The sequence below is a fragment of the Sparus aurata genome, chromosome 2 (genome assembly GCF_900880675.1).
Source record: "Sparus aurata chromosome 2, fSpaAur1.1, whole genome shotgun sequence".
NCBI lineage: Eukaryota > Metazoa > Chordata > Actinopteri > Spariformes > Sparidae > Sparus > Sparus aurata.
The window spans coordinates 28,067,257-28,085,810 of NC_044188.1; the positions used below are offsets into that span (position 1 = coordinate 28,067,257).

Here is an 18,554-nt window from a genome sequence, read left to right on the forward strand (position 1 = left end):
TTTAAAAGCCCGTGCAGAAACGTATCAGTTCTTTCGGTTTGATTTTATCCGTGCTGCTATTTTCCATCTTTCTGTAACACACACACACACACACTGCCTTGTTCTCCTCATGGGAGGGTTCTCGTTGAATGATAGATGACTGCTACTAAAGAGCCTGCTAAATTTAGAGCTCTGCTGCACCAACCGGCTCCAAAGAGCATGATGGACACACACACGGACACACACACTCAGGTTTTTGAAGGGTCTTTTTTTTATGAAGGGTCTTCCTGACAGTCTGTTTGATGCACGTATAAACTTGTCCCCACAGAGACCGGTTTGAACATGTCTTATCTGTCCACCTGAGCCACTCTGCCCACGTACACACCTTCACTGCCCACTGCCACTTTTTTTTCCTCGATACATTGATGTGCTTGTGTGTGTGTGTGTGTGTTCGGAGCCAACATCTAGCTCCGGGTCAGGACTAAGATCACACTGTATACCCAGCTTAAGGCTAACATCTCACAGCTTTACTCACAAATACTGTGACCGCTGTCCGCCTGCACCTCGAGAGGCTTACGCTGGCCTTTTATACACAATCGTCCATGCCACTCCGCCGGTAAAATTGCGCCAAGTGGAGAGCAGAATCCTTCTGTGTTCAAATCCCTGTGACCTACAGTGGACACCGACTCCTCTCAGGCACTCACACAGAACATATTTACATCAAAACGGGGGATTTATTGAAAACAACACAGTAGCCTTCGCTTTTCTCTTTTTTATATATATATATATATTGACTGTCTGTCATGCAAATGGCCTGGTTTGTATTCAGGTGAAGGATCTTATTGACAGTAGGAATCAATAACCACAGAAAGATGAAAGGGTAGACGCAGAGGGCAGAGAAAGTAAAGAAGTGTTTAAACAAAGATAGGAAAGGAAGGTGAAAGAAAGAAACACATGGAGACAGTCGACAATAAACAATGGAACAACAGTACTTCTTACTGCTGATACCACTCAGACATCTGTCTGCTACATTTGATGAGCAAGACGCACAACATGACCGACAGACATGAGGTCAATAAAGTCACATAAGCTGTAGGGGAGGCAAAATAATATGCAAACTCATAACTTAATATGTGTGATTGGAGCAGGCGGATGCTGCCGCTGCAGCCCTCTCAGCAGGATATCACTCAGTCATCACGGACAACATTACCTTCTCTTATATTCTGCCGAGGTGTCTCTCAACCTCCGCTATCGCGGTCTGCATCACAAATGAAATCAGCCTTTATTACAAACACACTTTCCAAAACCCCGTTCCAAGCAGTTTTCAATCATTTTTATTCCTTCCACATCCCACCATCGCTGGATAATATTACCTCCCCTTTATGAGAGTTGGAGCTACGGCAGGTCTGGGATGGGTGGAAACAGTGCTGGAGAGGCCACTAAATGAAAGAGCGGAGGAGCAATGGCTTTTATCACCTCGCCGGCTCCGACGCCCAGCATGTGTGCGCGTGGAGCGGTGCCAGTGACTCGCAGAGTGGTATAGAAAGCCGCGCACGTGTTTGTGTAATTGAGCACAGGGCTGCGTGACCATTTTTTGGTCAGTGAGACGAGGGTGAGAGTATTTACAGCATATGTGTGTGGGACTGTAAATATACATGTGTGGTTTAAAGGTCCCATATTATGAAAAACTTGTTTTTTCTGGTCTATATAAGCTGGTTGTCCCTGAGCCTGCCAACTCCCAGAATGAGGAAAACAAGCGATTCCTACATGGCCTCTGCAGCCCACCCACTGGTAAAACGGCGCTCCTACAGGCTGTTCGGATTCAGCTCCTTTCGTTACGTAACGAAAGGAGTCATTATCATGGCCCCGCCTCCTCTGCGCGATGATAGGCTATATCCGAGAGCGGGGCGTTCGACCCCGAGGTGAAGTTCGGTGTGTCCAGCTGTAAGCTAGCAGTGAGACAGCAGTGTTTCGCAATGTCGCCGGTCAAAGTTAGACACGCAAATCGCTCTGTTGTTGGTTGTAAGAATCAACAAGAAGTGGTTTCAACGCACTTAGCGACAACTTAAATATTTTCCGGCTTCTTTAGCGACTGAAGACTAGCCTGCTGTCATGCTCATTTTGTGTTGCTCGTTACAAAACTTGCAACTTTAATGTTTTTGGTTTTAAGAGTCAAGTCAGGTCAGGTCTTCAGCCATCAAGCTTTGAGTCCTCCTCTGTGTGACTTGAGTCTCCAAGTCTCAAGTCGACATATCTCATATTCTGAGTGTGGAGATGCTGTGCCTGTATGTGTGACTATAGAGTATGTAATTTAAAAAAAAAAAACAAAGAACTCTGACAATGAAATCATATTTGTGTTTGTGTTCCTGACTTTGTAGGTCTTGTTTTTATATTTATGTCCTATATTTATGATTTGTGCAGCAGGCGCATGTGTGTGTATGTTGCCCTTGATCACACATTCCGATGCCCACAGTGTGTGTGTGTGTGTGTGTGTGTGTGTGTGTGGGCGTTTGTGTGTGAGACCCTGAGAAACTGGAGACCTTTGCTATCACTTTGTAGTACAAAGGAGCACAAAAGCCAAATAAAAGAAAATAACAGCACAGTAAAAGCTGCTGCTTGGTGCCATTCATCATATTAATCTGGACCAAATGGGTTCGCTGAATCCCTTTTCTTCCAGAGAATCTCTCCTTTTACCCTTCGCCCTTTCCTCTCTCTCACTTGCTTTGTTTTCTGTTTTTTGTTTTTTTTGTTGTTTTTTTTCACCCCCTCCGATTTGTCTTACTTTCTGGCTAAATAACACTCTCAAACTCTCAACGCTGACTTTCTGCCTACCCAAATAGTTTTTAAGAGGGGGAAAGCTACGTGCCGTGCTGCTCTTCCCTCCCGACTGGCTGTAGCACTTCCTGGATTGAGGGTGGCTGTCAGAATCCGCAGTGAAGATTTATTGTGCACATCCCACCCTGACCTTAAGTGTGGCAAGAGAAAAGGGTGAGAAAGAGAGATGAATTGAAGAAGAGATGGAGACGGAGAGGCGGAGGAGCAAGAGAGCCTGGTGGAGGGCTGGTGAATTTGGTGTAGGAGTATCGGCGGCGCGCGCGTTGTCAGGGCTTAGGTAATCAAGAGGAGGTGTGTGATGGATGCATTGTGGCAGTGGGCGAGATGGTATGATGCACCCTCGCCCCCTCCCCTGCTTTGTTTGTACTGACAGTTTAAACCTATGGGACCATGTTTGACTTTTTTTTTTTACCATCTCACTGAGGCTGCTGTTACAATCTCCTCTCGTCGTCTCTCTCTCTTGCCCTCCTTCTCTCCCTCTGCCTCACCCAGACATACACCTTTCCTCACTGTCAGTCTTTTCCTCTACTGGGATATCTGCTGCTGTATTTTCAAACAGGATACACAGATATACAGCAGACACCCAGTGGCTCCAGGAGAGTGACTCACTGTGTCGGCCAGACTGATGCAACGAAAAAAATCCGTCATGCATTAATTAATGATTTCAGGCCTTACAGGGGATCAGCACTTTTTGCCCTCCCACATAGTATGATGGCTGCACACGCTTCTGCACACCAGCAGGATTTCAACAGCCGAGGCACTCCTGTGTCTATAGTCACCACCCAACAGACACAGACAGACACAACTTTTCTTCGGTACGTAACAAGCTTGTTAAGCCGAGGATAAAGCGAACGTCCCATTCCGAAAGGTCAACGCGGGAAATTTCTGTAAACAAGTACATGTTTCACATCATTACCGACCCCCGTAAGTAGAGACTATATGTGAACGACGTAAAAACACCATGCCGATGTCACGATGACCCGCCTGTTGCCATGGCACTTCGAAGATCCAAGGCTCCACTGTTTGGAGAACCGACAAGTGATAAGATAAGATGTTCCTTTACTGATCCCCCTTAGGAGAAATTCACAGGTAACACAGCAGTACAGAGGGAAAATAAGTAGCAAAGAATAAAAAGAACAGCCGATGCTAAAGATGCTCAGCTAACAAGGTGACAAATGCGTTGCGAAAGTTTACACTGTCTGTTGCAGTGAAGGTCTCCCACTAGTTCAGCGGGACAGATTTTAATGTTTGCATCAGAGATAATTTGACGCAGCTCTGAAACAGCTGAAAGTCATCAGTAAACAGTAAGAATATTGCTTATATGTGAAATTACAAAACGCGAACACAGAAGCCAAACTAATCTGCAGACCACAGAGATTTAGTCTGTGGAGCAAATTGCAATCAGGCCATGGTGGAGCGCAGCTGTGTGGCTGCTTCTTCTTTGACCCCTGCTGTGGGGCTAAAGTGGAAACACTTGACCACACGGCACGGTTGAAGTGGATTGCCCTTGGCTCAAGGGAATGGCTGATAAGATGAGTAATGAGAACATCACACAAATTCATCCATTTGGGAAGTTAAGAGGACGAGTTTAAAGCCGGTTCAATCAGGGGAGACAAGTGGGCGAAGTAAGAAAATGTTTATTACATACGATATGTGATGATTAAGTCTTGTCGGAAAAGCCTTTGGAAGGGCGCGTACGGGGGAGATTTTGTAATCGATGCCCCCATGGAGTCCAGACGCTGGTGGTGGTCGTGGTTGTGATGGTGCCTGATGACTCCGCCGTGACTGCAAGGCCGACGAGGCTGGGCAGTGATGGAGAGGTGGAGGGCCTGCCGGACAGCAGCATGAACAAACCACAGGCGGAGAGAGAAACATATTTAAAGCAGCAAGATGATCATGGCTAAAAGTGTACAGCGTAGGTGTGTGGCTATGCTACTGATGATAGAAATAGCTGATAGGTCAGCTGACAGCATCAGACATTGACAGCAAGATGAAGGCGGCCATCGTTTAACCCAAACATAGCCCCGAGCTTGATTGCTTTGCTCTAAATGCAGTCTAAAAGCTGTGATTACTTTGAATCCATCTTCAGCTCTCCATCCTTACAAATCCCACTTAAACCCCTGCACATACTGTACACACAGTGGAGCACCTGATGTTAGTGTTAGACTCCACTGCACTCTATTTCAAACCCGTGGTCACAGCACTAGATCAGAGGGCTCCTGTCTGACTTGAATTTGACGCAATGTAGCAACGGGCTTAAGTGCTGCGGCATGTTTGCTTTTGTGTACCACATATCAGACCGCGCTGGAGAGTGAAAGGAGAAGATGATGAAAAAGACCGGCTGATCTTGTAAGGACAGACGATGCTTAACTTTGTTGTGTTGCATGCACAGTATCGTTCGGCTCATCCACCTCTGATTAATGCAGGAATCCTTCCAACCCACGTAATCAGCCACAACACAAAACTGAAACTGACTAAAAGCCCAAAATAATCTCTTACAGACAGTGGTAATTCACAGCTGAAGCTTACAGTGCAGCTGGATCCTGCGGTGCAGCCGTGCTCAGCCGAGTCTCCTCAGCTGAGATCAACTGAGGTGAAAACAAGTAATCCCACTTTCTGTACTGGATATTCTGTTTGCTAACAAACCCAAAGGAGAATACTTTATGGGCCTCTTGGATCCTAAAAATCTTTTTGGGCCAAATGTTCCCCAAAAGAAAATCGTGGAGGAAAGGAAAATGACTGTGCAAGTGCCGACAGACTGATGGTGCAGAGTTAAAAAAGTGGTATGGCCTTTTTTTTTGGTCTAACATTGATCCTATCAGCATGTCTTTCATCCAGCTGATGTCACAACAAAACAAAAAAGGACAAATTAATCTTAAAGCAGGGATTTATTTTGTTTAGTCTCATGACATGTTCTGAAGGTCAGATTTACACACAGTGGTCATGTATGGGTAAAAAGCAGATAAGTATAACCATATGGGGTGATTGCGGTTGCCCATTTGCCTTACCTGACGTTAAGACTTTCTGCAGTAAGTGCACGTTCAACGTCTTTTGTCTTCCATTAGATTTTATGGCGGGCTGAAAATGTCCCCCTGCTGGGTTTTAAACATTGTCTTTCTTTCCCCTCTGATCCGCCCCACACGTTTGTTTCCTTTGTTCCTTCCCTCTGTCTTGGTTTGCGATAGACTTGTTCCATTCATAAGAAATTATAAAGCGAACATACAAGGTAAGCAGGAGCACTTCGGGGGGTCAATTAACTGCTGCTCCCCCAAATGGACACGTCTCCTGAGCCCCTGGCAAGTGTTTTAATGGAATTTAAAATCTGAAATCTTGTGTCTAGATCTAAGACGAACATGTGTGCATATGCGTGCAGGAAACAACGTCATATTTTCAACGCTTTAGGGGTTTTTATAGTTTGACACCGAGTGCCAGTGCTTAATAGAATTGAGACAACATCCGTGAGTCACTCTGTGGATCACAGCTTGAGCCCTGTTTTTTTTTCTTTTTGCCTATATTTGTTTACATTTAGTCAAAAGTGAAAGAATGTTCGTGAGTGATCCCAAAAAACTCAAAAATGGTGACTTGACCACAGTTTGGAGGCAATTATCTTGAAATGTCCAGTTAGAATTATGTTTGTTAGTGCAGAAAATGTTAAGAAATAAACTGCAGGACTGGATAAGATAAGCTTCTATTTCTGAGGTTCCTAAATGTCAGGTCTAGTCAGATAGGCAGTGTATTCAGAGAACAGAACTGGCTGCAACAATTTTAATTGAAGCTCAAATTGAAGGAGGCTAAAATAATTAATAATTTGTTGCAGCAATAGCCTGTATTTGTTACTGTTTGCTGTGCTTGTTGAATTAGATATGTTTACCACCAATAACACGTCGTCTCCTTCCCTAAATTTAATGTAGATGGTGAAATCAGTTGAGAGTATTCAAACAGCTGCTCAGTGCTGGACGCACTTTAGACATGGAATCAGAGAAGTCAGTACAGTGATACTGCTAAATAAAAATAATTCGACATGCAGTTCATGCCGAATTTACAGAATTTGCTAATAGAATGTCATCACATGTGGTCCAGACCACCACCTGTACTTAGAGCTATCGAGTCACCTTGGATGCATGGGAATACCAGTTACGAACAGGGCCTCTGTTCATTTGCAGTAAATTTAAGTACATCGTCTCTAGATGGATCAGAACTCAAAGGAAACCATGAATCATTGTGATCTTTAGTCTTTTCAGACCAACGCAACTAAACTACACATTTAAATACAATCTAACATATCCTGACCCGTAACATTAACCAGGGCTCACTTTGAACCCAGAACATTACATCACATACGTGGTACTGGATTCATCTTGGACCACTGAACCACTGGGACGCCCCCAAATTTGTAATATTACACAGTGTTTCTCTCCACTCTAACTCTTGTTGCTTTATATAAACCCAACAGGGTGAGCGAGTCAATGTGATCAGTCTCACTAAAATTGCCATGCAGCCTAAAAACCCGGTGGATATTAACATGTGTGTATGTGTGTGTGTGCGTGTGTGTGTGTGTGTGCGCGTGTGTGTGTTTATGAGCGTGCCTACACGTGCATGCATGTGTGTGTGTGCATATGTGTGTGTGGCCCATTATGAGCTCGTGGAGAGGTCATTTGGCTGTTGACTCGCAGTCTCTGCCGGGAGCGGCTGTATAATTGCTACTCTAATTAGTCTCTTTTGCCAGCCGGTAATTCATAGTCACCTTCAAGTACTTCTCCCATACACACACGCGCACGCACACACACACAAACTTGCATACAGTATATGTATACGCGGGCACACACACCGACGCCGACACTCACATATAACTGTTTCTCCGCTATATCACTTCCTTTTTAATTGTTTTTTCTATTTTTATAATTACAGGCTTTCAGACACCTAATTTTGGATGCTTACAACAATTGACATGATAATGGTTTGCATGTTGACACTGAGCTGATGGTGATTTATGGCAATTATGTGTTAGCAAACAACACTTTTGCAAATGAATCTGGAGGCTAAGTATTTCTGAGGGCAGGCAAACAGGACAGGATGAGAGCTTTAGCTTTAATGATACCGACATTCATTGAGCTGTTAGATGGCAATTTGTAACATTATGTCTGATGTTATACAATTTGTAGAGCCACATTAGCATATGAAGCACCTGTCGGGGCTAAAAGAGACAAAGTGCCTTAATATTAAAACCTCAGAATTCTTTGAGTACTTATTTTTACTAGTTTTTGGCCCCGCTTTCCATGGTCTTGGTCTTGGTTTGTGACCAGCCATCTGGTCGGCATCGCCGGTACTGTCCTCAACTGGTTTTGTTCCTATCTCACAGATCAATGCTTTTATGTAAGTATGGATACATGCTCCGTAGGAACCCATGAAATTGGATGTGGGGTTCCCCAAGGGTCAATTTTAGGTCCACTTCTTTTTAATCTTTACATGCCTCTTCCTTCCTTCCTCTTGGGGATGTCATCAGGAGACACGGCATCAGCTTCCATAGCTACGCTGATGATACACAACTGTACATTGCCGTGTCTCCTGATGACACAGAGCAAATTGATGCCCTTCTTAACTGCATTGTAGACATCAAGTCATGGATGGCAGTGAATTTCCTACAGCTCAACCAGGACAAAACTGAGGTTTTAGTTATAGGTCCTGAAGGCCAGAGAGATAAACTTTTTCCAAAACTACAAGATCTTAAACCAACACAATCAGTAAAAAATCTGGGTGTGATTTTTGATTCTGAGCTGAATTTTATTCCACATATCAGAAATATGACAAAAATAGGTTATTATCATCTTAAGAACATAGCCAGAGTCCGCCCGTTTCTCTCCCAGGCCAGTACGGAGGTGCTAATGCATGCTTTTATTTCCTGTCGCTTAGATTATTGTAATGCCCTGCTCTCTGGTCTTCCCAAAAAGAGTACTCTAAATCTCCAATTATTATAAAACTCAGCCACACGAGTGCTGACGAGGACCAGAGGGCGGGAGCACATTACACCAGTTTTAGAGTCACTGCATTGGCTCCCCGTGCGCTTCAGGATCGATTTTAAGGTTCTTTTACTGGTTTTTAAATGTCTTAACGGCCTTGCGCCCTCCTACTTATCTGACCTGCTTTTACCATATCAACCCTCGCGGACCCTGAGGTCCTCCGGCTCTGGCCTTTTAGCCATACCAAAACCAAGAACTAAAACCCACGGTGAGGCGGCATTTAGCCACTATGGCCCTCGCTTGTGGAACAGCCTGCCGGAGAACCTCAGGTCTGCAGAGACTGTTGATATTTTTAAGGGAAGGTTAAAGACACAACTTTTTAATCAGGCTTTTAACTAATATTTTAAATTCTTATTCCATTCTTATGTGGTTCTATCGTATTTTATGTTGTTGTTTCTATCTTGTTTTAAAAAAAGAAAAACTATTTTCATCTTAAATAATTTTATTTTTATTTATCTTCGATACTATTTTATTTTATTTATTATTATCTTATGTATTTTATCCTTTTAACTGTTCACTCCATTTAATGATCTTTTGTCAGGGTTTTTATCCTATCTTATGTTTTTAGTTTTTAAGGGTTAACTCCAGAGTTTCCTCAGGGGGGGTCCTCCACACTGGGAGCTGTGTCTGGGATGCTGCTGGGGGTGCTGTCCTTGGGTCCCTTCGGCCCGGCCAGCTGTTGTCTGTCAGGGTCGGGGGGCCTGGGCACTGGTGCCCCCCGTGGCACAGCCTGTGACTCCTCCCAGTGTGGACGGCCCCAAAGGTGGCGTTTCCTCAATCCTCAGTGCCTTGCCATGTCTCCCTATTGCCAGTAGTAAGAGTGTGCAGGTGTGTGTGTGTGTGTGTTTGTATGTATGTATGTGTGTGTGTGCGTGTGTGTGTGTGTGTGTGTACGTATGCGTGCATGTATGTGTGTGTGTACGTATGTGTGCATGTATGTAGTAAGAAGGGTAGGAGGGAGGGGCTTTCTTTATTATTGTTTTATGTTTCCTGTGTAAAGCACTTTGTGCTACATACTCGTGTATGAAAATTGCTCTATAAATAAAGTTGATTGATTGATTGATTGACCAGTGTCTCATCACATTACATTGACATTACATCGACTCACAATAAGTACATTTGTCACAAGAAGAAACCAGAACATATTAACGTTGATAAAGTACAAATGAAAAAATAGAAACAATTTTCACGGGCCTCATCTGAGCATATGTGGCAGGCAGTTATGAGGTTGACCAGCTAACTGGTATAACTCAGGAGCCAACAACGCCACCCTGTGATTACACCCAAGGAATAATACTTATACCACAGACTAAAACGGACATTCAAAGACACAGAGGTTCGCAACACACCTCCACACACACATAGACACACACACGTGGAGGATTACACCGGGGGCCGAAAAACAGCACACAATGAGGGAACACCACCACCGATGGGCACCAACCACCGCCATCTTTAGGCTCTCAGCTTCTGCACAGAAAGGGAACAAACATGACAATTAGCCTAGTAAGACATCACTTGTACAAATAAACAAAACATTGGATCACGCCAGCCAAAATGCTGCAAGAAAATAAGATATAATTAATGTAATAACACAAACAAAACAGATTATCAGTTGGGGCTAAGCAGGCAGGTATGAGAAAATAAGAAATTAATAAAACAAAAAAAAATAGGATAAAGGAAATAAACAGAATCAACTACAATAATAGTGGCAGCAAGCCAGCTGGCAATTAAACAATCAAAAATCAAGAGTTAAGCCCCACTGATCGCACCCACGATATTAAAATGGCCCACACTGAAATAAATGGAGATTGTAAGCAAAAGCCACCGTGAGCAAAAACAATAGTAGGCGAAACAAGGGTAGGCAAAGCAGCAGCATAGGGACAGGTGGGCCAGAGTAGCTGCTAGGTCGCTAGCTGCCGAATACTAGAGACACAGATGCACCGACACGCAGTCCCAATCCGGCCATGTCCTACGAGCTCGGGGAGGGGAGCAGACAAGTGTCTATAGAGCTTAGTCCGTCAGGTGAGCCAATTCCTAAAATGACACACAGCCAATTACCTTCAACACCACTCATAAGGTTGCGGCGCACAGCATAGATCATCAGCATTGAGAGTTGTGACTTCGCTGAGCGACCTTTGTTCGCAGAGGCTGGGAGTCCAGTCAAGAGGGAGTTGCAGTAGTCCAGGCGGAGATGACCAGCGCTTGGGACCAGGAGTTGTGTTGCATCCATTGTGAGGATAAACCGGATCCTGCAGATGTTGTAGAGGGCAAATGCAGGATCAGGCCAAAAGTGATACAAATGTTGTAATGAGACAAGAAAAAGGCAGAAATATACTGTGCCTTTTCACTATACCACAAGACAGGTTTGTTGGTTTCTATGTTTTTGCTCCTTAACCATCCAGTACCATTCTAGTCAGGAGGGAAACACTCCATGAGGAGGGACAGACTGACACAAGAAAGGGATAGATAGGCAGTGAAACAAAATGTAGAGCTATTCCTTTGCGATGGAGCTGGGCGTTTCCCAAAGATCAGTTATCGAGTTTAACAAACGACTGTTGTGTGTTGGTTGTCTTAATCTTTAGACCTCTGACCTTTGGAACGGCTTAAGGCACACTGAGAATGATTAAACATCAACTAATTGTTGGCATGTGCAGCTCGGGATTGTAACTATGGCGCATCATTTTTAGAGTGCATGTTTTATAAACCAGGTGATAATTTGCCTTGGTCAAGGACAGTAGCAGGAGTATTTGTATCCCCCCCAATAATCTCTTTTGGGATGCAGTGAAACTAGAGCACCTCGAGAAAAACTGGCATTACAAAAGGGAGAGCGCACAGCTCCAGACAGGAAATCCTGTTTTCCCTGTGGGCAGCCAATCACTGAGCCGCTACATTTATACATATATAAATTGTTAGATCTTATTTCGGTTACTTCCATTATTAAAATTTTGCGTAGGCCTACTGCTTTACATATGAATAGGGTAGAACCATTGCATTTTGCTGGCTAAAACAGTGGTCATTGAATTGACTTCAGTTGTACAAAACTCGCACTCTCACTTACAGTAATGTCCCTCTACCTTTTTCTTTGTCATCTTGCCATCATTTCCAGGTTCATTTGGTACCGTACCACCCAGTCCCATCCACCAATCCCATCCCTTCGATCTACATGTACACCTCTGCTTTCACTTCCCCTCTACAGCAGCCTTCTCATCCCTCCCCTGGCTCCTCCTCCCCATTCCTCCTTAAAGTCACCTTCTTTTCACTGCTCATCAATCTCTGTTTTGGATCCTTCCTCCACTGGGCCCCGTAGGCTCACCTCCCCCCTTAACTCCCTCCTTTCACCGCCTTTACTTCCTCTTTATTCTGTCTATCCCTCTCTCTCATCAGTCCTCTTCCCCACATACACAGTGCAAGCTAAGAATAACCTCATGTTTAAGGGCAACTCCGCTGTCTTTTTGTCTGGTTATTCGTACGCGTGATTTATGCGTTTATTGGGTACACCTGCGCGATCGAAATTCTATCTTTATGTTCAGGGGTTTTTATAATGAAAGCAATGTCAGGCTGCTTTAAATGAAAGCCGACGACTAGATTAACCAGTAGTCTCGGGAGCTACAATGGCTGCTTTAATTTGACAAAGCGTTCAGCTTAGAGTCATTTTCGCCCACATACAGACAAAAAAATTAACTCAGGGGCCTTCAACGTTTTACAGGCCAACGGCCCCCTTAACTGATTGAACTATGGGGCAGGGACCCCCTACCAGATACATATTGTATAGAGCTGCACACTGAACTGGCCCTAATGATGTGCAGCTATTGTGTAGCCTAAAGCCACAAAATCTTATCCAAGGTCATCACTTACCAATGCTCCATTGTCACAGGCTTTGGCGTCTTATACAGCTGAATAAGGTATGCCACCACAACTTGGGACGTGACAAAATTAGCTCACTAGTCATTTAACGCTAGGTTAGCTTGCTCACTCGATTGCGCAAGGAATCTTGGGTAACATCAATGTTGTTCTACTATACTGGATTCCTGGTAATGCTTATATTTAGACACATATAAATGTTTGAAAAAATACAACTTTCAAAATATTATCAAACCATAATTTGCAATGAATCTTTGCCCTGATTTTGGACCCAGGACACCAGTAGCTTGGATTAGCATAGCATGGAAAAACAGCTAGCATGATTGGGCACCTCCAAAGCTCACTAATTAGCATTTGTTAACACTTTGTATGCTAATCTAAAAATTGATTTGGCTCCAGCTCCGTCTTCACTGGGTGAGTATGAGAGTGGCATTGATCTTTAATCTGACTCCAAACGAGGAAGCATATGTGTATAATCCAACATGGCAAATCATTTCTTTAATGATTCGCTGTTTTCCTCCATCATTGTTGTTTCTCGAGTCGTAGTCACGTCTCCCCGTTTAATAAAGGTTACAGCTCACTTCCCTTATCTTCCTCTCCCAGTTTCTTCTTCAAGTCTTTTCTCATGTCGTTTATTTTCCTCCACCCTCTCTTTTCCTCCCTCTCCTCTCCTTTCATCTCCGCCTTCCCTCGCTGTCATCTATCTGCCCTGCCACCTCCCGATCTCAGATCCCCTCACCGCTCCTCATTCTTCTACCTTTTCTATCTCATTCCTCCATCTCTTGTTTGAAGTTGGAAGCTCGGGTTGGGTGACAGATCTCCTAAAGACTTTCAACTCCAAAGGTCTTGAGGCAACAACTCCCACAGTCAGGTTCTAATGGAGAGACAGGCAAAGAAGAAACGAGACCGAATAAACTGCAGAGAGAAGAAGAGACAGAGATGGGGGGGGGGGGCAGATAGCAATTTTGTTTTCTTCTCGCCATCGAGTGCCCCAAGAGATGATGGAGGATCTTTGATGTGTGGTGTTTCCGCTCTCTCTCTCTCTCTCTCTCTCTCTGTCTCTCACTCCCTTTCTTTCCCTTTGTCCTCTGGTTGTTTCACGTCCTCCCTCTCCTTTTGTTTGTGTGGTTATTTATTTCATACATTCCTTCCGTCTGTCAATTTGCATCAGGCGGAGACGCAGGAAAGCGGGGGGTGTGGGGGGGGATCGGGGAATACGAAACTTTTTGCTTTGCTTTTCGTAGGCAAGGCAAGCCCGAGCTGCTCTCCCAAACTTTAGCTCTGACTTTGAAGATTTTTGAAGTTGACACTTAATGGCGCTGGGATTGATGTCTGCGCATTCATTTTTGTGTGTGTGTGCCTGTTTGTTGTTAGGTGTTGTTACAAGTGGTGTATCCTTGTGGGGATCGCTGCCTCTCACACAAAAACATACACACACACACACCCGCGCACACGTGCACACACACAATGGCCTGCGGTTTCTTTAGGTGTAGCTTTTGAGCTTGTGCTATAGTGGATGCTTATCCAGCCTTCAGGTTTTGTAACGGACACTGAGTCCACCCCCTACACACACACACACACACACACACACAAATGCACACACGCACAACAAAGTTTCTCCACCGGTGTCCAGCTGGCATCTTCCCATGCATAGCAGTGCACCTGTTCCCTCAAACACTAATCATTTTTCTGACAAGATGCCGAATGTTTGTGCCATCTCCATCAACTGGACTAGATCTGATTACTGTCTGAAAGTTAACCATTTCCATCAACCTGACCGCCAATCAATTGTCTGAGTGAGGATCCGTATCTTGCGCACAAGATTAGACTGAGTTCCCAAAGATCAAACATTTTCCATCCTGGGGCACAAGATAATAATTTTATGCACACAGCTTATTATCTTGTTTGAAAAAACGAACTGTATCTTGAATTTCTCCCTGAATAGCAGACGTTTGAGTACGTCCAAGACTGTGTTTGGTGGATTCATTTTCTGAGAATCAGTTATTATTCCTCTCCCTTATAAGACGATCTGATATGAGTCTAGATACAGGGGCTCCGATCTGATTCAGGGACGATACATTTTCAACACAGGTCGATTCGGTCTAATCTAATCTAATACAGCTCTTAACATTTGTTTCATTGAGTCATACAGTTTCTATTATAAGTGTAAACTACTATAATAGTATAATAATATAATACTAAGACCAGGGAACCCCAAGTTTTTTTGTTTCTTTATGGCATTGGAAAAATGAAAGACAAATGTCATTTTGAAAGCAATGTGAATAATGACTTGTTGCACAGTCTAATGTCCGCATCAGTATTGTCTGCAGCTCACTGGCTGAATGCTATAAAAAGACCGCCAACGTACTTTTCATCATACCGTCTCTCCGGGCGAGTGTGACCATCGCAACATCGGTTAACTTTTCCTCCATTTTTCCTTCTTTCTTTAAAAAATCCAAATGACTTCCAAACTTTAGACTAAGTGGTGCACCGTGAACCGTCTTAGCATTGTTTTTTGTTTACCCCCTGCAAGCACGGATCTCGCTCCATCGGAGGCAATGCGCTAACGTAAATCTCGTAAAAGAAATGCAAGAGTTAAGTTTTGGACATGCTGTGCAGAATTAGCAGCTGAGCCAAGCCTGATTCATCCTCCAGCCACGTCTGAACATTGTTTCTTCCTTTTATGCTTTTAAAGCTTTAACATTGAATGATTAAAAATATTGGACAAACATTACCCATATGCAGCTCGACACTCACGTATCCACATCACTCTTCAAATGCTGACGTCGGTCTAACTCTAGTCACAAGCTCTTCCTCAGCTCTACAAAGCAGTATTGTCATGTGTGGCTACGTAATTCTCTCATTCCCTCTATCCCTGAGAGAGATCTCCAACTGACAGCCCGAGCAGGCAGAGGCAGCCTCCTCTTGGGCTGGAGTGCCTCGGCAGCGCCCCTTTGAAGCCTTGCGAGAGGAAGTCATCCACTAGGCGCTCAGATCCCAGATGGGCTCGAGCTCTCTTTGAAATACTCAACAGCAAAAGCATGGAGGAAGAGGTAGAGCACGGGAGGCAACTGTCTGCCTGTGCAAATGTCAGAGGGATTAGTGTGTGTGCATGCTAATATACATTGCTTTCCACGCTCGGGACACACGTAATGAGATGTAGCCAGATGGGGAAATAAATCTACAATATCCTGTCGATAATGCAACCGTCACGTTAGGGATAAAGAGCATACAGTGTACACATTGCATGCGAACTGTAGGCGCAGAGCTACCTTGCGTGCGTGTCCTAGCATCTTCACTTACAAATCAAAGTCAGTGCCATCAGTATCAGTCACATCTGGAGCACCATCAAATCCACAATCAGATTATCCCCCCATTGATCCAGAGCACCGACTCAGCACATCGACATGCTGCATATGTGTTAAGCAGCTGTGCCGAATGATCACCAATAGACCAGATGTTGTATCTCACACCTCAATAGCGGCGAAAATGAACCGGATTGATTAGAACTCCCATCTGCCGCGCAAGCACGGTGTTAATAAGCAGGCTGCCGAGTGCTCTTCATTAGAGCTGGAGGTTACCCAAGGCTAAGTGTTCAAAGGCTGTCCCGGGCTGTATCAGAGGAGCCGAGAGAGGGAAGAGGTGAAGCACGGCCCGACGAGTGTTGCCACTGCTGAGCTAAAAGCCCCAAGGCGGGGGAAGAGGAAGGAGAGGCAGATGCACTCCGAGACTGACAGACAGGCACGAGTGGGCTTGTGCAATCAATTAAATCGCACAGCAAGGCAGGGCAAATGGTCAAGCATGCTGAATTGTGGCACAGTCAAGCATTTTTCAGAAGAGGTTAAACAGGTAATGTACTAATGCTTTTGAGTCCGTGTGAAGCACGGGGGGGAAAAAAAAAAACCTCTGTCTGAAAACTTCACAAGCCATGAATTTATGTAACAGTGCTGCTGCTTTTTCACAACACATCACCCAGTGGATGTAATAGACACAGAGCCCTTCTTATTTGAGACAATTCACTGTACCAGCCCCATCTTTGGCATAAAGAGGACATTTGGTTTGCCACTTCACTTGAATTTAAGTCTGCAATAAAAGTTTTGTTTTGGTTTTTTTTCTCAATGTAAAAAAAGATGTAATAAAAAAAACAACAATCGCTAATGGTAATATAGTAATTACTGTATATTTCGTTATGTTTATAGTATTTCTATTGTATTTTATCTGATTTGTTTTCATTATAAACTTTTTTGTACATTTCTACTCATGCACTGCTATTTGTGCTGGGATCCCAGTAAGGATCAATAAAGGTAGATCATACCTTTAAAAGGAAAAAGTCAAATAACATCTGAAGATCAATGTAAATGTCTTTCCCAAAACTACATTGTGCATCTTTAAAGTAGCTGTGAGCATTATTTTCTTATGAAAGTAAGTGTTTAATAGCTCTATATTTCAACAGCAATCACATCAAATATCATCATATCATAGAGTGTTTGGTCAGGAACGCCCATGTCCCTCCTCATGCAAAAGAGAAAATAAAGGTGCTGGTCTCTGCCCACTTTATCCAATCAGGACAGAGAACTCCATAAAGAGGCGATCCTGCCTGTTCAGACAACAGAACGAGAGCAGAAACCTCCTGTTCTGGTACCTGTACCAATAATGGTGGAACAGGGGAAGCTACCACTTCCAGCACTCCCAGCTGTGGCTTAAACTACCAAACAGGCAAAGCAGTGAAAATGAAAGGGACTGAAAGAGGAGTAGCAGAGTAACGAACAAAGGTTTCACGCCCAGGTCAGGAAGAAAGCTGTCAATCTGCTCGTGGAGTTTCTGTGCATGAGGGTTGACTTTTGAAATCTTCTTACCTGAATGGATGAGAGACGAAAAATTGGTGGAGATACCCTTTAAAAGTGAATAACCACAGCAACTGTGTGTTCTGTATGTATCATCTTTAAATGATTACTGTCCATTTACGACACACTCTCTCCTCTCTCTCCGACAGATCTGTGACAAGGAGTGGCACTACTACGTCATCAACGTAGAGTTCCCGGTGGTGACGCTCTATGTGGACGGCGTGACCTACGACCCCTACCTGGTGACTGACGACTGGCCCATCCACCCCTCGCAGATCGACGTGCAGCTCACAGTCGGTGCCTGCTGGCAAGGTGGGTGAGCGGCGCTGAGGGTTGGTGATGATGATGATGATGATGATGATGATGATGATGATGAAGATGCCAGTGGTGATAGAGGTGACGGTAGCGATAATGAAACGGCGAAAAAGACTACGACTGAAATCAATTGTAAATTGAAGAGTCGCGGAATAATAGGGGAATATCGGGAAGTCTGCTGATTGAATTTAACTTCCAGACAGTATGAGCGCAAGTTCACGAAAATGAATTATATGTTCTGAAGTATTATCACAAAGGGACTCATTGAGTGTGGAACATGTTCTTTGGCCTTGAATGAACAATGTAATTAAGGAAAGCACTTTGACAAAAGGAGGAACCTGAAATCTGAATGAAGGCGGACAATTAAGCTGTCCTCGAAAAACTGATAGCTGCCACTAATTACAGGGGTGGGAGCGAGGGCACTTTTTCACACAGCACAGAACACTGTTGATTTGATCGACCAAACGAGGCTGCCCAGTGGCGCTCAGCCTCAGATAAAGAGTCAATATATCTTTTTCATGCGGGAGCAGGAGCAGGTCATCTCGTGTCGCTTTCCTCCTCCTTTTCCACCTCCTCCCCTCCTCCCATTTCTTTCATTGAACACTGCAAGCCTTCTAGGAGGATTAACAGGGCCTTGAATAAGAAAAGGGAGTTCAAAGACTATTTCAGCTCTTCTAGTTGTGGGCTAAGCCTCAGTAAA

At 44.1% G+C, this 18,554-nt stretch overlaps 1 protein-coding gene and 1 long non-coding RNA gene across 2 annotated transcripts in view; one reads left to right on the plus strand and one right to left on the minus strand.

Moving 5' to 3' along the window:
* The window catches only part of LOC115567333 (calsyntenin-2), a 267,669-nt gene that overhangs the window by 212,503 nt on the left and 36,612 nt on the right, over positions 1 to 18,554 (plus strand). The window contains exon 9 of the mRNA XM_030393798.1: positions 17,689 to 17,851. Within this exon, the coding sequence (XP_030249658.1) occupies positions 17,689 to 17,851 (163 nt within the window). The remainder of the gene's footprint in view (positions 1 to 17,688; positions 17,852 to 18,554) is intronic.
* LOC115567339 (uncharacterized) lies at positions 9,783 to 15,555 on the minus strand. The gene is made up of 3 exons (XR_003981176.1): positions 15,431 to 15,555; positions 10,893 to 11,083; positions 9,783 to 10,301 (listed from the first exon to the last, which is right to left on the minus strand). It is a non-coding gene; the product is annotated as an uncharacterized LOC115567339 (long non-coding RNA).